Source organism: Staurois parvus, unplaced genomic scaffold (genome assembly GCF_062004578.1).
Source record: "Staurois parvus isolate SC_StPar_1 unplaced genomic scaffold, SC_StPar_1.0 ptg000243l, whole genome shotgun sequence".
In the NCBI taxonomy this organism is placed as follows: Eukaryota; Metazoa; Chordata; class Amphibia; order Anura; family Ranidae; genus Staurois; species Staurois parvus.
In genome coordinates, this window is record NW_028318039.1 from 171,190 (window position 1) to 191,061 (window position 19,872).

Here is a 19,872-nt window from a genome sequence, read left to right on the forward strand (position 1 = left end):
ATAGGTGGGAAGAAGGAGAGTGGCAGGTCAACAGGTGACAAGGAAGAAGACAGCTATTGCAGCTTACATCAAGGTAGAGCTGCAGCAAACCACCATGCAGCATCTAGTTACTGCACTAATTAAGACACATGTTTTAAGGACATGATGGGACATGATGCATCCATAAACAGTCAAGGTTCCCTGTGACAGCATAATTGGTTCTTTGGGGTTGATTTACTAAAACTGGAGAGTGCCAAAAAATAAAGCTAGCAAAATACTCTCATACATTAAAAAAACTTACAACCAGGAGATAAATAATTAATTATACCCAATACAAAAAACTGCTTCAGCCTCATCTTGAATATGTAGTTTAGTTTTGGTCACCAACCCTTCTATGAGGATCGATAACAAAGATTACAGTTATTCACTCTAGAGAAGAGACACTTAAGGAAAGTTCCAAAAAACCTTCCTTAAGGACTTCCAAAAAAAAAAAAAAAAAATTGAAACTCACCTAGGTGGATGCAGCATCGATTCAATGCTGTCCTACACTGGCTCTGCAGTGAGAACTAAGTGATTAAACACAGTTAATCGGTCAGTTTTCCCCCTCCGCTCTGAGCAGAGAAGCATTACTGTCAGTCTCTGGCTCTCTGCTTTGTCCCTGGGCTGTGGAGGGGGCAACAGAGGCTTGGCCAGGCTCTCAGTGGTTCGCTGAGAGGCTGAGCCAGGTGCCCGTCCAGGCTTCTAGGTGGATACGGATCATTCGGTCAGGATCTTTTTAGAGCTGGACCAGCTGAGTGACTTTAGCCCACTGTTGGCTGAAAATGGGTCACAGGCATGCAGAACAAACTGTACTCCTGTGACCTACAGGAGAAGTATAGCCAAAATAGCTTTGGCTATACTTCTCCTTTAATGGGGTGTATGAATATAACCCCAATTCCAAAAAAGTTGGGATGCTGTGTAAAATCTACATAAAACCAGAATGCAATGACTTCAAATCTCATAAACCCATATTTTATTCACAATAAAACAAATTACATATCAAATGTTTACACTGAGAAATCGTACCATTTTAAGAATGGTACAAACAATAAAGTTGGGACAGGGCAACAAAAAGCTGGCAGAGTGAGATTAACAAGGAGGAGCTGGAAGAGAATTTTGTAATTAATTAGGTTAATTGGCAACAGGTCAATACCATGATTAGGTATAAAAAAAAAAAGTATTTTAGAGAGTTGAAGTGTCTCAGAAGTAAAGATGGGCAGAGGTTCATAAATCTATGAAAAGCTGCATCTAAAAATTGTTGCAAAAAGGAGGTCTTGGGTGTAAGACAAACTTTTTTTGTGAAGTATGAGGAATGACTCCTTTTAGTAGAGAATCACCAACTCAGAGACATGTCTGACAGATGTGACAACAACCAAAAAGGCCACTTTGCATAAGAGGTCATCCAAGGGAATATCCCAGATGAGTTCTAAGTGTGGTTTCTACATGACACAAACAACCAAGTTAAGATCTTGAGGAAGCACAGGGTGCTGCAATGTGGTCTTAATTGGAGATACACCTTAAGGAAAAGTTTTTACAAGGCAGAATTAAGCAGAGGCCTTTGCAAAAGAATGGACAAGGCTGAGAGCTGTTCTTTCAAAGTGCTTAAGGAATACGTTTCTCTTTGGCAGGGGATCTTCTCCCTTCACCTGCTGTCAACATGTAAAAACAGCATGGCTCCTCCTACACGACAGCATCATTCGTTCAAAGAGCTCTGTGAATAAATGATCTACAAGTACCATCAGCAGTCATGGCCTGCGGCTTGTAGTTCTCAAACTGCGAGGAAGCAATGAGCACTCTCGTAGTTCATTGATTCTTCCTGCAATTCAGTAACTGTCTGCCTTTACAGGAGGTATGGGCAGACAGCTGGCAGAGTCTGCTGGAGCCTGGCACTGCACCCGTGATCATGGGTGTAATGCTTTAAAGTGTAAAAAAATAATAAATGCACACATTTTTACCTGTAAAAGATTTTTTTTTTTTTAAAGGTGAACGTCTTTAAGGCCAAGTTATGTCAAGAAGAAGGGCTATTTGGCCGTTTCATTTTAGGCCAGCTTTAAAGTGATTCTAAAAGATATATTAAAAAAATAAATACATAAAAAGAAATAAACATGCTATACTTGCCTGCTCTGTGCAATGGTTTTGCCCAGAGCAGCCCCAATCCTCCTCTTCTTGAGCTCCCCCACTGGCGCTTCTGGCTCCTCTTTCCTGCAGTGTCCTCACAGCAAGACACCTGCTAGGGGGGCATTTATGTGGGCTAATTCCATTGACCCAGAGCTAGGCTCAGCCCAGCTACCCCCTCTCCCAACACACTGGCTGTGATAGCAGCAGAAGCAAATGGCTCCTGCTGCTGCCTCTCGGTCCAGTGAAGAGAGAGATGCTGTTCTTGTGCACATCAATGTATTGAGATCGGTAGTATCGGAAGTATAAGGGGGAGATGAGGGAGATATGAACACAGGAGGGTTTTTCACTTTACTACATAGAATGCATGAAGGATAAAAAAAACTTTTACAACCACTTTAAAGCAATGGCTGGCTTTTTGGTCCTCTTCTCTCTGCAACGTTTTTTTGCACAAAACCATAGATGCCCTTTATGGATTATGGTCAACCTGGACTTTTTCCACATACAGTGTAACATTGTCACTTTCCATAGTCAGATAACATTATAACTTCCCATACCTGAGTGTGAAATGCAACAGAAGCTCTCTGTGAATACTGAGCCATCTTGTGCCTGAAGTTAATATTTTTGCAGATTTCTGCTATTTTTTGTTTATCTGTCAGATCAGGGTATGTGCAGTCTGCCCCAATTGCTGCAGCCAGAAGTCGGTGTACTATGACATCGGCATACCTAGAAAGATAGAAGATATTACATGGGATTTTATTAGCAGTACAAGCCTATTAATAATGGGCAACATACACATATGTGTAAATGAAATATTTCTATGGAACTTTTCCACTCCAGTAATCAAGTTTGTGTAATTATCCTACTGGAGCTTGCAGTGCCTTTCTCCAAAAGCCAAAACCTGTTTGTGCCAACAGAATGGGAAGGTTGAAGTTAATGCTTACTTTCTGTATAATTAAAAAAAATAATAAGAAAATCTGTTTTTCACTTAGTTTGAACACAGTTTTCACTTTTGTAAGTTAAATACAAGCACACATTTCTTTCCTCAACAAATACAAACATGGTAACTAGTGTAAGATTTAATCATCTTTGTTCTATTTCCTGCTTTATAGCCTTCATTCTGTAGGGCAAAAGGCATGGGACCGTAGGCAGAACAATTAATGAAGAAAAACAACTCTGAACTCAAAATTGTGGACTGATAGGCCACTGACTTTTATTATAGGTATTCAAGAATTTGAATTCAATAAAAACAAATTAATTATTGCTGATCACAAAACATATAATAACATAAAACAGTTTATTTAGTTGAACTATTGAAACTCAAGCTAACCATTCCTACAACTTAAAGTCCCATTTCAAAGAAATGGACAAACCTCATAACAAAATCCGCGTCAAGGTGCAGGAAGGCGGGATGCGCCTCCTCTTCTGTCCACCACCGACTGCCTCACTAATGATGGTTTTCTTTTGTATTTCTATGCTGCAGCTTGTGCCCAGGACCGTTTAACTGCTTAACTACCAATCACAGGCAAGTATTCTTTTTTTTAATTTAAAAATTAACCTTTGCTTTACTAACGGTCTGCCATGGTCCCACAGGTGGGGGACATTTCATGCTCCATCCCCACCATTCATCTACACGTACGAGTTAAAGAGGCCTTGTAAAAATAATTTTATACTAATATGTGCATCATTAATGATTCAGAAGTAAACCATTTGAAGGTTTAATATAAATCAATAAAAGGTTATAGTGCTCACCATGTTCTGTAGCAAGCGCAAGGAACAACCTTACTGTGTGATTCTGAAACTATTGCCAAAAGGTTTTATGCTATTGGGAGGGGAGGATACATTTGAAAACAGACAACAGAACCCATCCACAGCAACGACTATTGGTCTAGTTTTGTTTTATTATGGGTAGCAACGCCCACCAGCTCAGCATTACAAAGTATCAGGAACAGGATGGTCAGAAGGTGGCAGAGCTGAAATGTAATTCCTAATATACCACTCTGCAGCTGATCAACTCCACGACCGCATCCTCCCCCTGTCCTGCCCCGACTTGGCTTTGACCGCCTACAACAACGCGCTCTCAACAGCCCTTGACTCACTAGCGCCTTTAACCACACGCAACATCAGACCCCGACCGCTCCAGCCCTGGCAGACTGATCACACCAAAACCCTCAAACGACAAAGTCGTGCCCTGGAGCGACTATGGCGCAAAACCAAATCCAAACAAGCCTTCACCCGCTACAAATCTGCCTTCCGCACCTACACCTCCTCCCTCCATGCTGCCAAACAGGCCTACTTCTTGACCCTCATCAAGGCCCTGTCCTCCAATCCTCGCCGACTCTTCTCTGCCTTCAACTCTCTACTCTCTCCACCCCCACCTCCACCCAGCACCTCACTCACTGCCCTTGAGATTGCCAATCACTTCAAAAACAAAATTGACACAATTCGCAAGGACATTGCCGCAACTCACACGCCCTCTCAACCTGTCCCCTCTCACACAGCTACCCCCTTATCCCCACTCCCCCTCGACTTAACCCGCAGGGATTTCGTCGCTGCTCAAACTCTCTCCAACCCCCTTCACCCTCACTCAGCTACCCCCTCATCACCCCTCTCCCACGGCCCCACCACTGCTCTGACCTCCTCTTCCACCCCACCCTACATTCCTCATACTGAAGCTCCCCCAACACTCCGCACCTTTGACCTTACTACCATCGAGGAAGTCTCCAAGATCCTCTCTGATGCCCGCCTCACCACCTGCCCCCTCGACCCTATCCCCTCACAACTCCTACAACCTTCCTCCTCCTCCATCCTACGCTCCCTCACCCACATCTTCAATCTCTCCCTCTCCTCAGGCACTTTCCCCTCCCCTCTGAAACATGCACACATCACCCCCATACTTAAAAAGCCCTCCCTGGACCCCAATGACCCGAACAACCTCAGACCCATCTCCCTGCTCCCATTTACATCTAAACTCCTCGAGCGCCTAGTCTACACCCGCCTATGCTCTCACCTCAACGACAACAACCTCCTCGATCCCCTACAGTCCGGCTTCCGTCCCCTACACTCCACCGAAACTGCCTTACTCAAACTCTCCAACGACCTGCTAACCGCCAAAGCTAATGGCCACTATTCAGTGCTCCTACTCCTTGACCTCTCTGCGGCCTTCGACACAGTCGACCACCCCCTCCTCCTCAAAAAACTACACTCCCTCGGCCTCAGAGATTCTGCTCTCTCCTGGCTCTCATCCTACCTGTCACAACGCTCCTTCAGCGTTACCTATAATGCTACCACCTCCCCCTCACTCCCCCTCTCTGTTGGGGTCCCTCAAGGCTCTGTCCTCGGGCCCCTTCTCTTCTCCATCTATACCTCCTCCCTTGGCCAACTCATACACTCTCACGGCTTCAACTACCACCTCTATGCCGACGACACACAAATCTATCTCTCAACCCCCCACCTCACCCCCTTGGTCTCAGCCCGAATCACACACCTACTGAGCGACATATCAGACTGGATGTCGCTCCACTTCCTTAAATTGAACCTCTCCAAAACCGAGTTTCTTGTCTTCCCCCCAGCCCGGACACCACCCCCCATTGATTTCTCCATCACATCCAACAACGCTACCATCAAACCCGCCCCGCAGGCCAGAGTACTGGGTGTCATTCTGGACTCCAACCTATCCTTCCAGCCCCAAGTCCAATCTTTAACAAACTCGTGCAGACTCCACCTCCGCAACATCGCCAAAATCCGCACGTTCCTAACCCCAGAAACCACTAAACAGCTCATCCACTCCCTCATCATATCACGACTCGACTACTGCAACTCCCTCCTCACTGGCCTGCCTCGCCGCTGGCTATCCCCTCTTCAGTCCATCCTGAACACGGCTGCCAGACTCATTCACCTTTCCAACCGCTCTGTCTCCGCCACCCCCCTCTGCCAATCTCTCCACTGGCTTCCGATTGCGCAACGGATCAAATTCAAAATCCTAACGCTGACGTACAAAGCTGTCCACCATACTGCCCCGTACTACATCTCTGACCTAATATCCAAGTACCGCCCAACACGCACACTCCGCTCCTCACAAGACCTCCTTCTCTCTAGTTCCCTGGTCTCCTCCTCCCATGCCCGCCTCCAGGACTTCTCCAGGGTGTCACCCATCCTCTGGAACTCCCTGCCCCAACCCATCAGATTATCACCTACTCTCCTCTTCTTTAGGCGCACCCTGAAAACCCATCTCTTCAGGGAAGCCTACCCCACCCCCTGCTAACTTGCCGACCTCCTCCACTCTTCCTACCACTCCATCCCCCACAGCTATCTCCTCCTGTGCCACCACCCCCTCCCTCCTAGATTGTAAGCTCGAAAGAGCAGGGCCCTCGATCCCCTCATGTTTTGCATTGTATTGGTATTGTTCTGTCACATGTTCTGTCTCCCTTTGTAATGTACAGCGCTGAGCGAACTATTGGCGCTTTATAAATACTGTATAATAATAATAATAATAATAATGTGTTTAACATACTGTACAATGTTATCTGCAGTGTGTAACAAATAATATGGAGATACATTTAAGTAGTGCGTAAAAGGACCATTTTAATTGTTGTCAGCTAGTCCCTAATTGTTGTTTCTGATATCACAGAATGCCCATTGGTGTTTGGATAACATTGTTCAATAAGACCCAACATTCTTTTTTATGAAATATGATTTCAAGAAAACAAACCTATTGCTAAACTTTTATTACTATCTACTGCTTAACTGCATCTGTCTCAGATCAATGATGCCTATTTACTAAAGCAGTTGAGGATCTTCACTCGAAAAATTGTGAAAGTATTCACTTCATTTAATCAGTCACGGGAAAAGCAAAGTCCTGTTTACTTTGAATACTCAATCATCTGCAGATGCTTTTCACATGACTGGAAAATTCAAGTGAATATATACACAATTCTTGAGTGAAGATTCTCAACTTGCTTTTCAGCCCAAGTAAGTTATCTATCTTAACATTGTGCTACATATTCTATTCCACTCGGAGCTCAAAAATATATGAACAGACATAGCTAACCTACCATTGTTTTCCATGGTTCTTGCTTTTTTTAATAAATGACACAATAAGCAGAAGATTTTTCAGGTAACAAACCTTCTAATGGGAGAGGTGAAGTGTGTGTAGATTGGAGAGGCTAAACCATAGTGGTGGAAATCACTATCCATTCCAGAGCAGAAGTAGACTGCCTGCATCATGCAGCGGGTAGCCAGGATCCTCAGCAAAGTGTTCAAATAGGGAAACTCCTCTGATTCTGCTGTGTCTAAGGAATCAGCCAGAGCCTTTGCACAATCTGTTTTTATCTCCAAATTCTGAAAAGATAATATGGATTATGTAATGCAAAGACCAAGAATTAACATCTATTACAACTAAGAGAGACAGTCACACTGGCCATGCGGAGCAAAGTGACAGCATCTTTGCAAAGGGAAATTTCCAAACCTTATACTCACCTTATCTGCACTCGCAGCTACTTCCTCCTTTCCAGTCAGCACTAATGCTGGCTACACACGATCCAAATATCAGCCACTTCAGCAGGAACCGGCTGACATTCAGACAGTGTGTACAGCTGCCTGTCCAACAGAAGCTGGTCCAATGACTGGTTGAAGGTTCATGTGGAAGACCAGCAGCAGTTCAGCGCTGGCAGCCAATGGCTGTGAGCGCTGATCAGTGTGTTCTGGTGGGGAGGGGGCACTCCCTTGCATTGTAAGTACGGCAACCTTTCAGGTTTTTATGTTCAGCTCACTGGGTTGAACAAAAAAAAAAAAAAACTTACCATGTGTACCAGGCAGTGTTGTAACTGGGAGCAGCAGTTATATAATTCACGGAACTGATTGATAGTTTTGCTGGTGAGGGAGGAGGAAGGAGCTGCAAAGGGAGCACTGGTAGGGCAAGTATAAGGGAGTCAGAGGATGCCCTTTGCAGAGACACTGTCACTTTATCCGGCAGTTGATATTTTGGATTTACCTTTTCTTTCTTTACTTTCTTCTTTGTGCCTACACATGCTCAAATTACTTTATGTTGCATTTTTCTGCCACTGGCTTCCACTGTTCTCAATCACAGTCAGTGAGCCAATGAGGAGAGAAAGAAGGGGGGACGAGTCGCAGCTCTCTGTGTGAGTGGATACGCAGAGCAGTGGCTCGGGAGCAAGCCTGCTTGGGTGCCCCCATAGCAAGCTTCTGCTCCGGAGGGACTAGGGAGGTGCCAGGAGAGTCGGCGTAGGACCCAAGAAGAGGAGGAACAGGGCTACTCTGTGCAACACCACTGCATAGAGCAAATAAGTATACCGTGTTTGTTATGTTGAAGTACATAAATAAATGCCTTTAATATAACTTTAATATTATTTACTCTATAGATTCTAAGCCTACACTGACAACTCTTATGAACTATGCACTTTGCTGGGTCCCCGCATTTCAATCCTTAGCCATATTCATTGCTAAAGACCCACAAACCTTCATTGCTAAAAAGCTACAGCTGTTGTCCAACATTTGATATTTATTCAAGCTGTTGTCAATGAAGCTGTCTCATTAAAAAAAAAATTTCAGTTGGCTTCTGTATTAGACAAACTGTCTCCTGAAATCCATAATAATTTGTCCACACCTGACTTAAACCAATTTCTCAACTATTAGTGACAGCATAAAAGTAAAAAAAACTAACAATTTTGTAGAATAATTTTCTTCAACATTACCAGTCTCCTACGACCAGACAAAACTTTCTTTAGTTTGGGATAATATTAGAAAAGGTTTCAAATCTAGTTTTTAGCCCTGTCAGTGTTTGTGCCCTGGTTATTTCTGTGCAGTTCTTGATAGATGTCAGTCAGAATAGGAAGTAAGGGGAAATATCCATAGCAATAAGGAACAATGGTGAAGAGCTTGAACCTCTGTCAAGCATTTTTACTGCTCTTAATTGAGAAGTTTTCTTTAAAGTTCCACTTCCTGTCCAAGTGATGGATCTCCAACAGAATTGAGGGTGAGAGAAAATCTCCCTAATGTGGGCAAGCAATGAAATATGACAGATTTAACACTTTCACATGCTTCCCAAAAGCTAAAAATTCTCAGGTTACTAATGACAATTCCAAATTTTAAGTGTTAGTCCTGGAGAAATATCCCTTTTGGTGCAGTCACCAAAAAATAATAATTCCCTCTATGGAGGGGTACTCATTTGCTTATGTGTATTGACATGATAGTGGCATGTCCAAACTGGTATATTTCCAAGGCATTTTGTTATCAAACTTCACAAATAGCGGAATGTTCAGAAATGTATCAGGACAGAACATAATGGACAATGGACAGTGTGATGTTTGAAGGAATATGACAAAGAAAATGTCTTATGCTTGAAGGTAAGCTCAAAATTACAGTCTCCTAGACAAGTGTTTAGTTTTCTGAATGGAAAAGAAGTTTCTGGCACCTGGATGAAACAGAAAAATCTGAGGGAATGGCTTATTACGTTTCACTGGCATATGCTTTTTAATGATCTTTGTTTTTAGCAAAGTTCAACCATCTGCATGCCATTTACCCTACTACTACTGTTTGTTACCAAGAAATATACTGACTTCATGGGGCTTTAAAAAACTTATGAAAGCTAAAAAAAGTGATGCCACTACAGAAAGCAGACAATCAGATTTCATTTTATAAGGATTCAAAATGGCTGCCGAGGGAAACATTTCCACTTTTGATAAATTAGCTAACTATATTAAAATCTATTTAAATAATTTCTTTAGTGTAACTTCACCTTGGAACTTGCAGCCTTCACCAGAATGTCATAATTTCCCGGAGGAGGAGCTGGATGTTTACGCAGTAATGCATACTCTGAAAATTCTTCGTAGATCTTCTGTGCCACTGAAATGTTAGCAAGCAACATGAACTCTTCCACCATGGAATTAGTTTCCCTTAAAATAAGTAAAAATCCACGTATTAATAAAAAGAACAAAAATGTATTGCTGTATGCAGGATGTGTTTAGGGCATTATGAACAGATAGCTTTTAAGAAAGTGGTAACATACAATTCTTAAACAAAGGAACAGATTACCAATATAGCTCTCATTTTCCAACATGCACTTAAAGTAATACTAAAAGGTTAATTTTTTTTTTAAATAACAAGCCTGTTCTACTTACCTGCTCTGTGCAAGGGTTTTGCACAGAGCAGCCCTATACTCCTCTTCTTGGGTCCCCCACTGGCACTCTGGGCTCCTCCCCCTGCCAAGTGCTCCATTAGCAAGCCACTTGCTATGGGGACACTCGTGCGTGCCTGCTCCCGAGCCCAGTTATGTGTGTTCATAACGCACACAGAACGGTGCTTGGCCCCGCCCCCTCCTAACTGGCTGTGACTGACAGCAGAGGGAGCCAATTCTGTCTCTGAGCCAATGAGGAGGCAAAGAGCAGGGACAGCAGCAGCTCTCCTGCACATTGGGAAGCTGAATACTGAAGGTTTTTTTACCTTCATGCATAGAATGCTTACAACCACTTTAAGCTCACCATACATGTACCATCAACCACGTAATACAAGCACCCACCTGAACTAGCCAACTAATCTAGAGCCAATCAGATGGGCCCTTGCATTACAATCTTGGAAGGTCTAAAGGAGATTTAAAAGTAAAATTGCAATGTGTGTGTGTTGAGATTTAGAATTTAACTTTGCAACATGTTCAAATCTCCTAGACAAAACTGTAAGTGATGAATGGCTGTGGTAGTCGAAAGTTTTCAACTACCGGTAATGTATGTTACTGTATGTACAACCCCTAAAAAGTGAATTTTGACTTACCTTTAACCACAAGCCTACAGGGCACTTATACCCCCTTCCTGCCCAGGCCAATTTCCAGCTCTCAGCGCTGTTGCACTTTGAAGAACAATTGCGCGGTTATGCAAGACTGTACCCATATGAAATTTTTATCATTTTTTTTGTGACAGATAGAGCTTTATTTTGGTGGTATTTAATCACCTCTGGGTTTTTTATTTTTTCTTAAACAAAGCAAAAACCACTGAAAATTTTGAAAAAAACACGCTTTTTCTTAGCTTTTGTTATAAAATTTTGTAAATAAGTGATTTTTCTCCTTCATTGATGTGCGCTAATGAGGCTGTAGTGGTGGGCACTGATAAGATGCACTGATGGACACTGATGAGGAGGCACTGTTAGGTGGCGCTGATGGGCATTGACAGGCATCACTGATGGGCACTGAAAGGCAGCACAGATATATGGCACTGATAGGCGGCACTGACTGGCACTGTTAGGCAGCACTGACTGGCACTGTTAGGCAGCACTGACTGGCACTGTTAGGCAGCACTGACTGGCACTGTTAGGCAGCACTGACTGGCACTGTTAGGCGGCACTGATTGGTGGCACTGATTGACATTGATAGGTGGCACTGATGGGTGACACTGAAAAGCAGCTCAGATGGGCACTGATATGTGGCATTTATGTGCACTGGTAGGCACTGATATGTGGCATTGATGTGGCACTGATGGGCACTGGCAGGTGGCACTGTTCAGCACTGACATCTGGCACTGATGGACACTGACAGGTATCACTTCTGGGGCCACACTGATCATCAGGGCACACTGATCATCAGTGCCCTGATGATCAGTGTACGTGTCCCCTCCGCGGAATGCCGATTACCGGCTCTCCACTCCTCTTGAGCTGTCAGCGTGACAGCTCGAGAGGAGAGAAATGCCGATAACCGGCATTTCGCTGTTTACATGTGATCGGCTGGGATTGGACACAGCTGATCACATGACTGAGCCGACATCTTCGGCTCTTTCTGTGGATCAGTGATCCGCTGTGTCCCAGGGACACAGCGCACCGCCGATCGCCGCACACTCCGAGCCGCGCATGCGCGGTGAGAATGAGAGGACATCATATGACGTCCTATCAGAATGAGAGAACCACCTTGCGGCCGTCATTGGACTATATGGCGGGCGGGAGGTGGTTAAATTCCATATCTTGAAGTAGAGTACATGGCAAAGGCTCGATTTTCATAGATTTGGGTTATAGGCTAGTACCTTTAGGTGATTGGACACTGGCAAAGCTTTGGGAGACATAGACCTATGGTATGGTATCTATGTACAAGACCTATGGTATGGTATCTATGTACAAGACGCCTCTGGGTGACCATATTTCATTGCATTTTAGAGAAATTTACAGCTCTGCAGTTTGAAAAGGAAAGGTATTTTGAATAACATTCAATTCCAATTTATTTTATTTTTTTTTTCAACAAAAGTGGAGTTACCCTTTAGAAGTACTTAAAAGTGGAACTTCACCCATAGCTTTATAACAAAAAATATTGTTCTTTAGCAAGGCACATACATTCCACATTAATAATTATGTTACCAAAATTAGTTTGTGCTGTAAATTCCCTCCAGCATTGTTCCAGTTTCTTCCTGCTGGAGGCTACCATTTTGCTGAAGTGCAGAGCCCCTGGAACAGCAGTAAATCTTACAGCAGTCAGCAGATTGGCCTTCAGTGGCTCCGATTTTTGGCACCGTGCCAAAAAATAGAGAGCACCTGAGCATGTGCAGAGTAGGGTGAGACAGTGTATTACTGGATTCTAAACAATATGGGCAGCTAACTTGGCCTGTTTGGAAGAGGTCAGGGGGTTGTCTCCTAGAAGTCTGAATATATCTGTGTACCAGTTTCTTCTGGCCTTTTTGGTGCATTGAGAATCACAGATTTCTTCTCTTGCTCTATTTTATGGAGCAGCCCAGGCAGGATTTGTACAACTAAATGGCAAAAATTAGCCTGACCCTTCCAAAATCAAAGATGGCCACCGGGCCTCCACGTGGCACCGGCGGCGTGATGTCAACGACGTCCTGGGCTCCACCTGACGCGTTTCGTGCGCACGCACTTCTTCTGAGGTAGAGCAGAGGATGTCGTTGCTACCTCAGAAGAAGTGCGTGCGCACGAAACGCGTCGGAAGGAGCCCAGGACGTCGTTGACATCACGCCGCCAGTGCCACGTGGAGGCCCTGCGGCCATCTTTGATTTCGGAAGGGTCAGTCACTCACTTGTATCTGGCACCACTGTGATTCTCACCAACGCTTTTTTTGAGTAATAAAGCAAATTTAAAATACTACACTATGAGTTCTTCCCTATGTCTCCTGTGAGGAGCTTTTCAATTTTTGCAGCCTTAGAGTGACCCTTGCACCAGCTCCAGAGAAGGGGGATTATCTACTCCATACATCTCTGCAAGGATATCTCTGGCCTGTGGGATTTCATCTTTACCACACGAGGGCGCTTCATCTGTACATCTTCCAGCTCCTATCCAGTTTCTGACCAGAAAGAGAGGGGATTCTTCAGGATTATTTAGATACATGCGTATTACCAATACGCTTCTGGTTAGTGAGCATTTCTATCATTTGCACTGGAGAACAGCGAGCACTATTACAGGACTGCATTTATCCATTTATGATGTAAATTCCATATTTCATGTTTGGTTTCATGTCTATATTATTGTTACCTATACTAGAGCAATATCGCACAGCACTGCATTTTATATTTGTATAACTATGAGGTCTAGATCTTCTATGCAGAATCTCACAGAGGGATTTCTCTTTGACAAAGCATGATATCTGAGAAAGACCAGTTTATTTTCAGGAAAGAGAACTTTTGGTTAGCTGCGACTAGAACGAGGCCTAAGCACTTCAGGTGAAGGGAAGGCTGAAGAGCCAATTTTTAGAAGCTGATTAACTGAAAGCCTGAACTAACTGAATAGTCCTGTGAATGTTTACAGATATTTTGAAGGGAAATTAGTTTTTCAGAAAAAGGTTATTATCTATATATTATGTGACCTGAGTTCTTAAGAGGGTAAAAAGTGGAACAAGCACCTTTGTGAATATTCTGGGAGCAGAGGAGAAGACAAATAGCAGGGCAACCAAAACAAAAAGTGTCTCCCTCCTATTGTGAAATACTGAAGAAGTGGGTAAATGGGAATACGCAGTTAAGCAACTTTGACACAATAACCGGCCTTGCACATTCTATGAAAATTTTGAAACATGAAGGTACTTGTTTAGGGATTTTAGGCATAGGATAAACACTGTCAAAAGGTTTGAATGAAATCCTTTAAAGCTTTCCTCTAGAAGTACTGAAATGACCACTGCCAGGGACAAGAGGTTATTCAGGGCAATTTGCAAATATTGTATTTGAACAGATTTTGTTTGGTTTGAAATAAGAAAACAATGAGGGGGTAGAATTCTGAACTCTATTATGTACCCCTTTGAAATCATTATTTGAACTCACAGGTCTGCAACTTCTTTTTCTCAAAGAAAGGCAAACTGTAACAATGTCCTCACACTTCTAAGAGTGAGGGTACCCCTTCATTGGGAAGTGGGCTTTTGGGGAGACGATGGATTTTGATTTCCAAGTTGTGCTTGGAAGGTACTAAATTTTGGCTTAGAAGGCCTGAGTAGAGAGTTTATGTGCTCTTCGTTTTGTGGTAGTAGAAGCCCCAGAGGAGGGGGATTTTGGAACCTTTCCTCCTGTGACATGTTTGATAAATTTGTCAAGTGCCTCACCAAAGAAACGTCCCCCTTCAAACGACACACATGTGCGATGTCTTACAGGCAGCTTCAGCTGTTTAAGCTTTTAGCCACAAGGTTCTGCACACATGGACAGAAATCAGAGTCATTCTATAGATTTTTGTCATGACTAGTTCTACTGCATAAACCCAAAACAGCAAAGTGGAGGGTAATGTTTTGTAAGTACTCAGCCCTGGATGACAGGATCCTGTTGGTTATTCATTGCCTTAGCCCATACAGCTGCAATTTGGTAAACAGAAAATGCAGAAATAGCTGGTTGCAGGTCTGGGTGTGCAAGAGTAAAGAGAGTATTTAAGAGAGTCTCAAACATTCTGTCAGTAGATTCTTTAAATGACAGAATCTTCAGTGGGTACTGTAAGATGATTGTTCAAGACTGAAAAAGCAGGGTCTACTACCAGAACACTTCACTATTTTGTAAGTTTATTTTCCCACTGGATAGAGCTTTGCAATGATTCTGGGAGGGGTGGAAATCTTTTCAGGACTGACTCAACACATCGTGAATTGCCAATTCTATTAGTTCACAAATGGGGAATGTCTTTTCAAACTTAGTAGGTCTTCATATTTCCAGGTTCCTGATTGTGTATCCTGAATAGTGGTTTGTCATACAGTTATTCTATCAGTGTAAAGCAAGTAATTGAGATATTATGTCTCAAACTTGCTATGGGGCTACAGTAACATTCTAATAAGTAGGGTTTCCCTGTCTTATCCGTCTATGTCGCTGGTTCCCATTTTTGGGTCCGGGCTTTACCCATCATGGTTAAGCTTTTATGGCAATACACCTTTCTATTTCAACTTCACTTTTATCCACTTCAACTCCAGCGACGTAGGCAGCCATCACCGTTTTAGAGCCGACGGTCAGCTTTCTTGTAATAACAATCGGAGAGGCTAACTAGCCGCTTGATTTCTATTACAATCACTGGGAAGGGATGCGCCCCCCACCCCCAGCATGCACAGGCTATCTCACGTCGCACCGGGAGACCCAAGCGACCATCTGACATCTGTGCCACCTGGTCAGAGAGCCAAAGAAAGCCGAGACCGGCTTTGATCGGTTCTCCGCTACGGTGACCCAGAAACTATAACCTGACATAATTTCTGGTTTACCCAGATGTCAACAGCGCCATTTTTAAAAAAATTAAAAGCAATCGAAAACACTGGTCTCCTTGTTTTGAATGCTTTTAAGGGCAGAGGAGGGATATTGGGATCTCATTGACCCCAGATCCCTGCATAAAGAGTGCCTCTCACATGCCTATTGCTGTCATAAGGATGTTTACATTCCTTGTGACAGAAACACAAGTGATCAAAAAATAAAAAAAATTAAAGCAACAGTGTAAAAATAAAATAAATAATAAAAAATTAACGAACCTCTGTCCCCCTGTGCAACCATGAATGCACATGTCGGACACACACACACACACACACACACACACACACTATCATAACCATCCCTTACCCTATCCAAAATGGAAAAAAAAAGCAGCTTTGCCACTTGCCACCCAGCCACTGTAGATATACGGCGGCAGGGCGGCACTGGCAGGCAAAACCACGTTTTAAAACGTGTGTTTTGTAAACAAATAGGGGGCGCGTACGAGGCGCGCCGCCGCCCTATCTGTCCCGCCGATGTCAGTAGCCGGGTCACAGCCGGTCCTTAGCGGCTGTTTCCCGGCGATCAGTGGTAAACAGTGACAGAGAGCACAGCTGCAGTAGCTGTGCTGTCTGTCACTTCCTTGTCAGCTCGAGGACGAGCTGATCGAGACAGAAGAGTTTCTCTCTCTCGATCAGCCTTGTCCCATCCAGCACACACCCCCGCCCCCTAGTAAAACACCCCCCTCACTCAGATAACCCTTCCATGCAAAATAAAGTTAACCCCTTCCTCCCCATTGCCATTAGTACAGTGTCAGTGTTTTTCTTTTTGCACTGATCACTGTATTAGTGTTTTTGGGGATGTCAGTGACCCCAAGTCAGTACCCCCCAATGTCAGAATGTCCGCCGCAGTCCCGCCATAAGTCGCTGGTCGCTGCCATAAGTCGCTGATCGCCGCCATTATTAGTATAAAAAAAACTCTAAAAATCCCAGTATCTTTCCCGCCATTTGTAAACGCTATAACTTTCACGTAAACCAATTAATTTACACGTATTGTTTTTTTTTTTTTTAGCAAAGACATGTCGCAGAATGCATTTTGGCAGAAATTTATGACTAAATTTGATTTTTGCATTTTTTTTTTACTGGACATGTTTTATAGCAAAAAGTCCAAAATACTGTTTTTTTTTCCTCAAAATTGTCAGCCTCTTTTTTTATAGCGCAAAAAATAAAAACCGCACAGGCAATCAAATACCACCAAAAGAAAGCTCAATTTGTGGGGAAAAAAAGATGTACCGTATTTTTCGCTCCATAAGACGCACCTGACCATAAGACGCACCTAGGTTTTAGAGGTGAAAAACAAGAAAAAAAAATATTCTGAACCAATGGACTGCAGACACAGTACAGGGGATGACCAGAGACTGCGGACACAGTGGAGGAGCTGACCAGAGACTGCGGACACAGTGCAGGAGATGGCCAGAAACTGCGGACACAGTGCAAGAGATGGCCAGAGACTGCGGACACAGTGCAAGAGATGGCCAGAGACTGCGGACACAGTGCAGGAGATGGCCAGAGACTGCGGACACAGTACAGGAGATGGCCAGAGACTGCGGACACAGTACAGGAGATGACCAGAGACTGCGGACACAGTGTAGGAGATGACCAGAGACTGCGGACACAGTGTAGAAGATGACCAGAGACTGCGGACACAGCGTAGGAGATGACCAGAGACTGCGGACACAGCGTAGGAGATGACCAGAGACTGCGGACAGTGCAGGGAATGACCAGAGACTGCGGACAGTGCAGGGAATGACCAGAGACTGCGGACAGTGCAGGGAATGACCAGAGACTGCAGACAGTACAGGGGATGACCAGAGACTGCAGACAGTACAGGGGATGACCAGAGACTGCAGACAGTACAGGGGATGACCAGAGACTGCAAACAGTGAAGGGAATGACCAGAGACTGCTGACCTTTGGGGAGGGAGGGGGAGCGGGTACCTGAATGTGACAGGTACCTGCTCCCACTTCCGCGGAGTTGTCCGTCCCTCTTCTTCCCGGGCCGGCTTCTGTGACAGCCGGGTGCCCACTGCGCATGTGCGAGAAGCGCTGCGCTTTGTGAATGGCCCGGCGCCTTCTGGGACCTTTCATGTGTCCCAGAAGACACCGGATCATTCACAAAGCGCGGCACATGCGCAGTGGGCACCCGGCTGTCACAGAAGCCAGCGCGGGAAGACTGTGCAGCGCTGGAGTGAGGAACAGGTAAGGCCTTGCAGGAGAGAACAGCTGAGCGGCCGGCCCGGTATTCTGACATGGTGGCGGCAGAAATACCGGACCGGCCGCTTTATATTCGCTCCATAAGATGCACTGACATTTTTCCCCCTTTTTTGGGGGGAAAAAAGTGCGTCTTATGGAGCAAAAAATACGGTAAATTTCATTTATGTACCGCATTGCATGACTGCGCAATTGTCCGTTAAACTAGTGCAGCGCTGTATAGCAGAAAAATGGCGTAAGTTGCAGTATTTATACCATAGTTTGTAGACCAGCAATGGGCAAACTACGGCCCGGCGGACCTTTTAATCCGGCCCGCGGACCTAGGCTCCCACTAGGCTCCTCTCACAGTCCGCCCTGAAGACTGGTGTAGCATGAAAATCTGTGTCCTATGAGGATCTGTCCCCCTCGACGTATCTGCGCATGTGCCGGAGATCGCCGATCGGCTGCTAATGCCTGAAACTGGCACATGCGCAGATACGTCGAGGGGTGCAGATCCTCATAGGAGACAGATTTTCATGCTACACCGGAACGGCGCGGGAACACGGCGAGAGGAACGCGCGGAGCAAAGGTAAGTGAATTGACACAGGGGGGACTTGGGGACTTAATATGGGGGATGAATTACTATAGGGGGGATGAATTACTATATGGGGGATGAATTACTATGGTGGATGAATTACTATATGGGGGATGAATTACTATATGGGGGATAAATTACTATATGGGGGATGAATTACTATATGGGGGATGAATTACTATATGGGGGATGAATTACTATAAGGGGGATTAATTACTATGCTTACTATTGGGGAATATTACTATACTTACTATGGATGACACATACACATCATTCATCTACTCTTGGTCCGGCCCCCGGGTCCAATATATGACCCATTGCGGCCCTCAAGTCAAAAAGTTTGCCCACCCCTGTTGTAGACGCTATAACTTTCACACAAAGCAATCAATATACACTCATTGGGATTTTTTTTACCAAAAACATGTAGCAGAATACATTTTGGCCTAAATTTATAACCAACTTTGAGTTTACTATATATTTTTTATAGCTGAAAGCAAAAAATATTGTTTTTCTTCCAAATATTTGGCCTTTTTTTGTTTATAGTGTGAAAAATAAAAAGCGCACAGATGATCAATTACCACCGAAAGAAAGCTCTATTTGTGTGAAAAAAAGGACGTAAATTTCGTTTGGGTGCAGCATTGCATGACCGTGCAATTATCAGTTGAATTAGTGCAGCACAGAGTAGCAAAAAGAGGCCTGGTCATTAAGGGGGGTAAATCCTCTGGAGCTCAAGTGGTTAAGAAGAGAATTAGGCAGATTTGTTGCATGATTCCTTTGATGCTAAGAGTTTAAGTTACAGCTTTAGGTAAAACCCTGGAAGCTAAATCGGTATAAAACCCAAAAACAAGATATAGCGCAGCGTACCAATTCTTAGATGTTATGAGAGTGTTTGGGTTATTTTTAAAGTCTTTTTTCTTTATTTTCACCTGGTGATCCAGCCAACAATACGCTCCTGTCTTATGGTGGATCAACTCCAGTAGAAGAACAATGGAGCCACCCTTTGACAGCAGCACTGTCAATCTGGGTAGAAGGTAGTGTTACATTCACTAGTAGATATAGATGAACATGATTAACAGATTAAAACTGAACTCCGGCAATCAATCTCTTTTTAAGCAGTAACAGCTACAGTTTTTTTTTTTTCCTTTTGGGTTAAAAGTTTTATATAAATGAATAAAAGCGGACCATTGTTAAGCACCTCTGACAGTGTTAAATGGTTGGTCTCAATCCTCTGCTAATTTTGCATGACAGCTTGGTCTGGTAAAGGA

The 19,872-nt window shown here is 44.0% G+C and overlaps 1 protein-coding gene across 1 annotated transcript in view; it reads right to left on the reverse strand.

The window, feature by feature from the left end:
- DIS3 (DIS3 exosome endoribonuclease and 3'-5' exoribonuclease) overlaps positions 1-19,872 on the reverse strand; it is a 118,002-nt gene that overhangs the window by 22,806 nt on the left and 75,324 nt on the right. The window contains exons 18-20 of the mRNA XM_089680362.1: positions 9,890-10,046; positions 7,259-7,473; positions 2,691-2,859 (exon numbers count right to left, since the gene is read on the reverse strand). Coding sequence (XP_089536488.1) covers positions 2,691-2,859; positions 7,259-7,473; positions 9,890-10,046 — 541 coding nt within the window. The remainder of the gene's footprint in view (positions 1-2,690; positions 2,860-7,258; positions 7,474-9,889; positions 10,047-19,872) is intronic.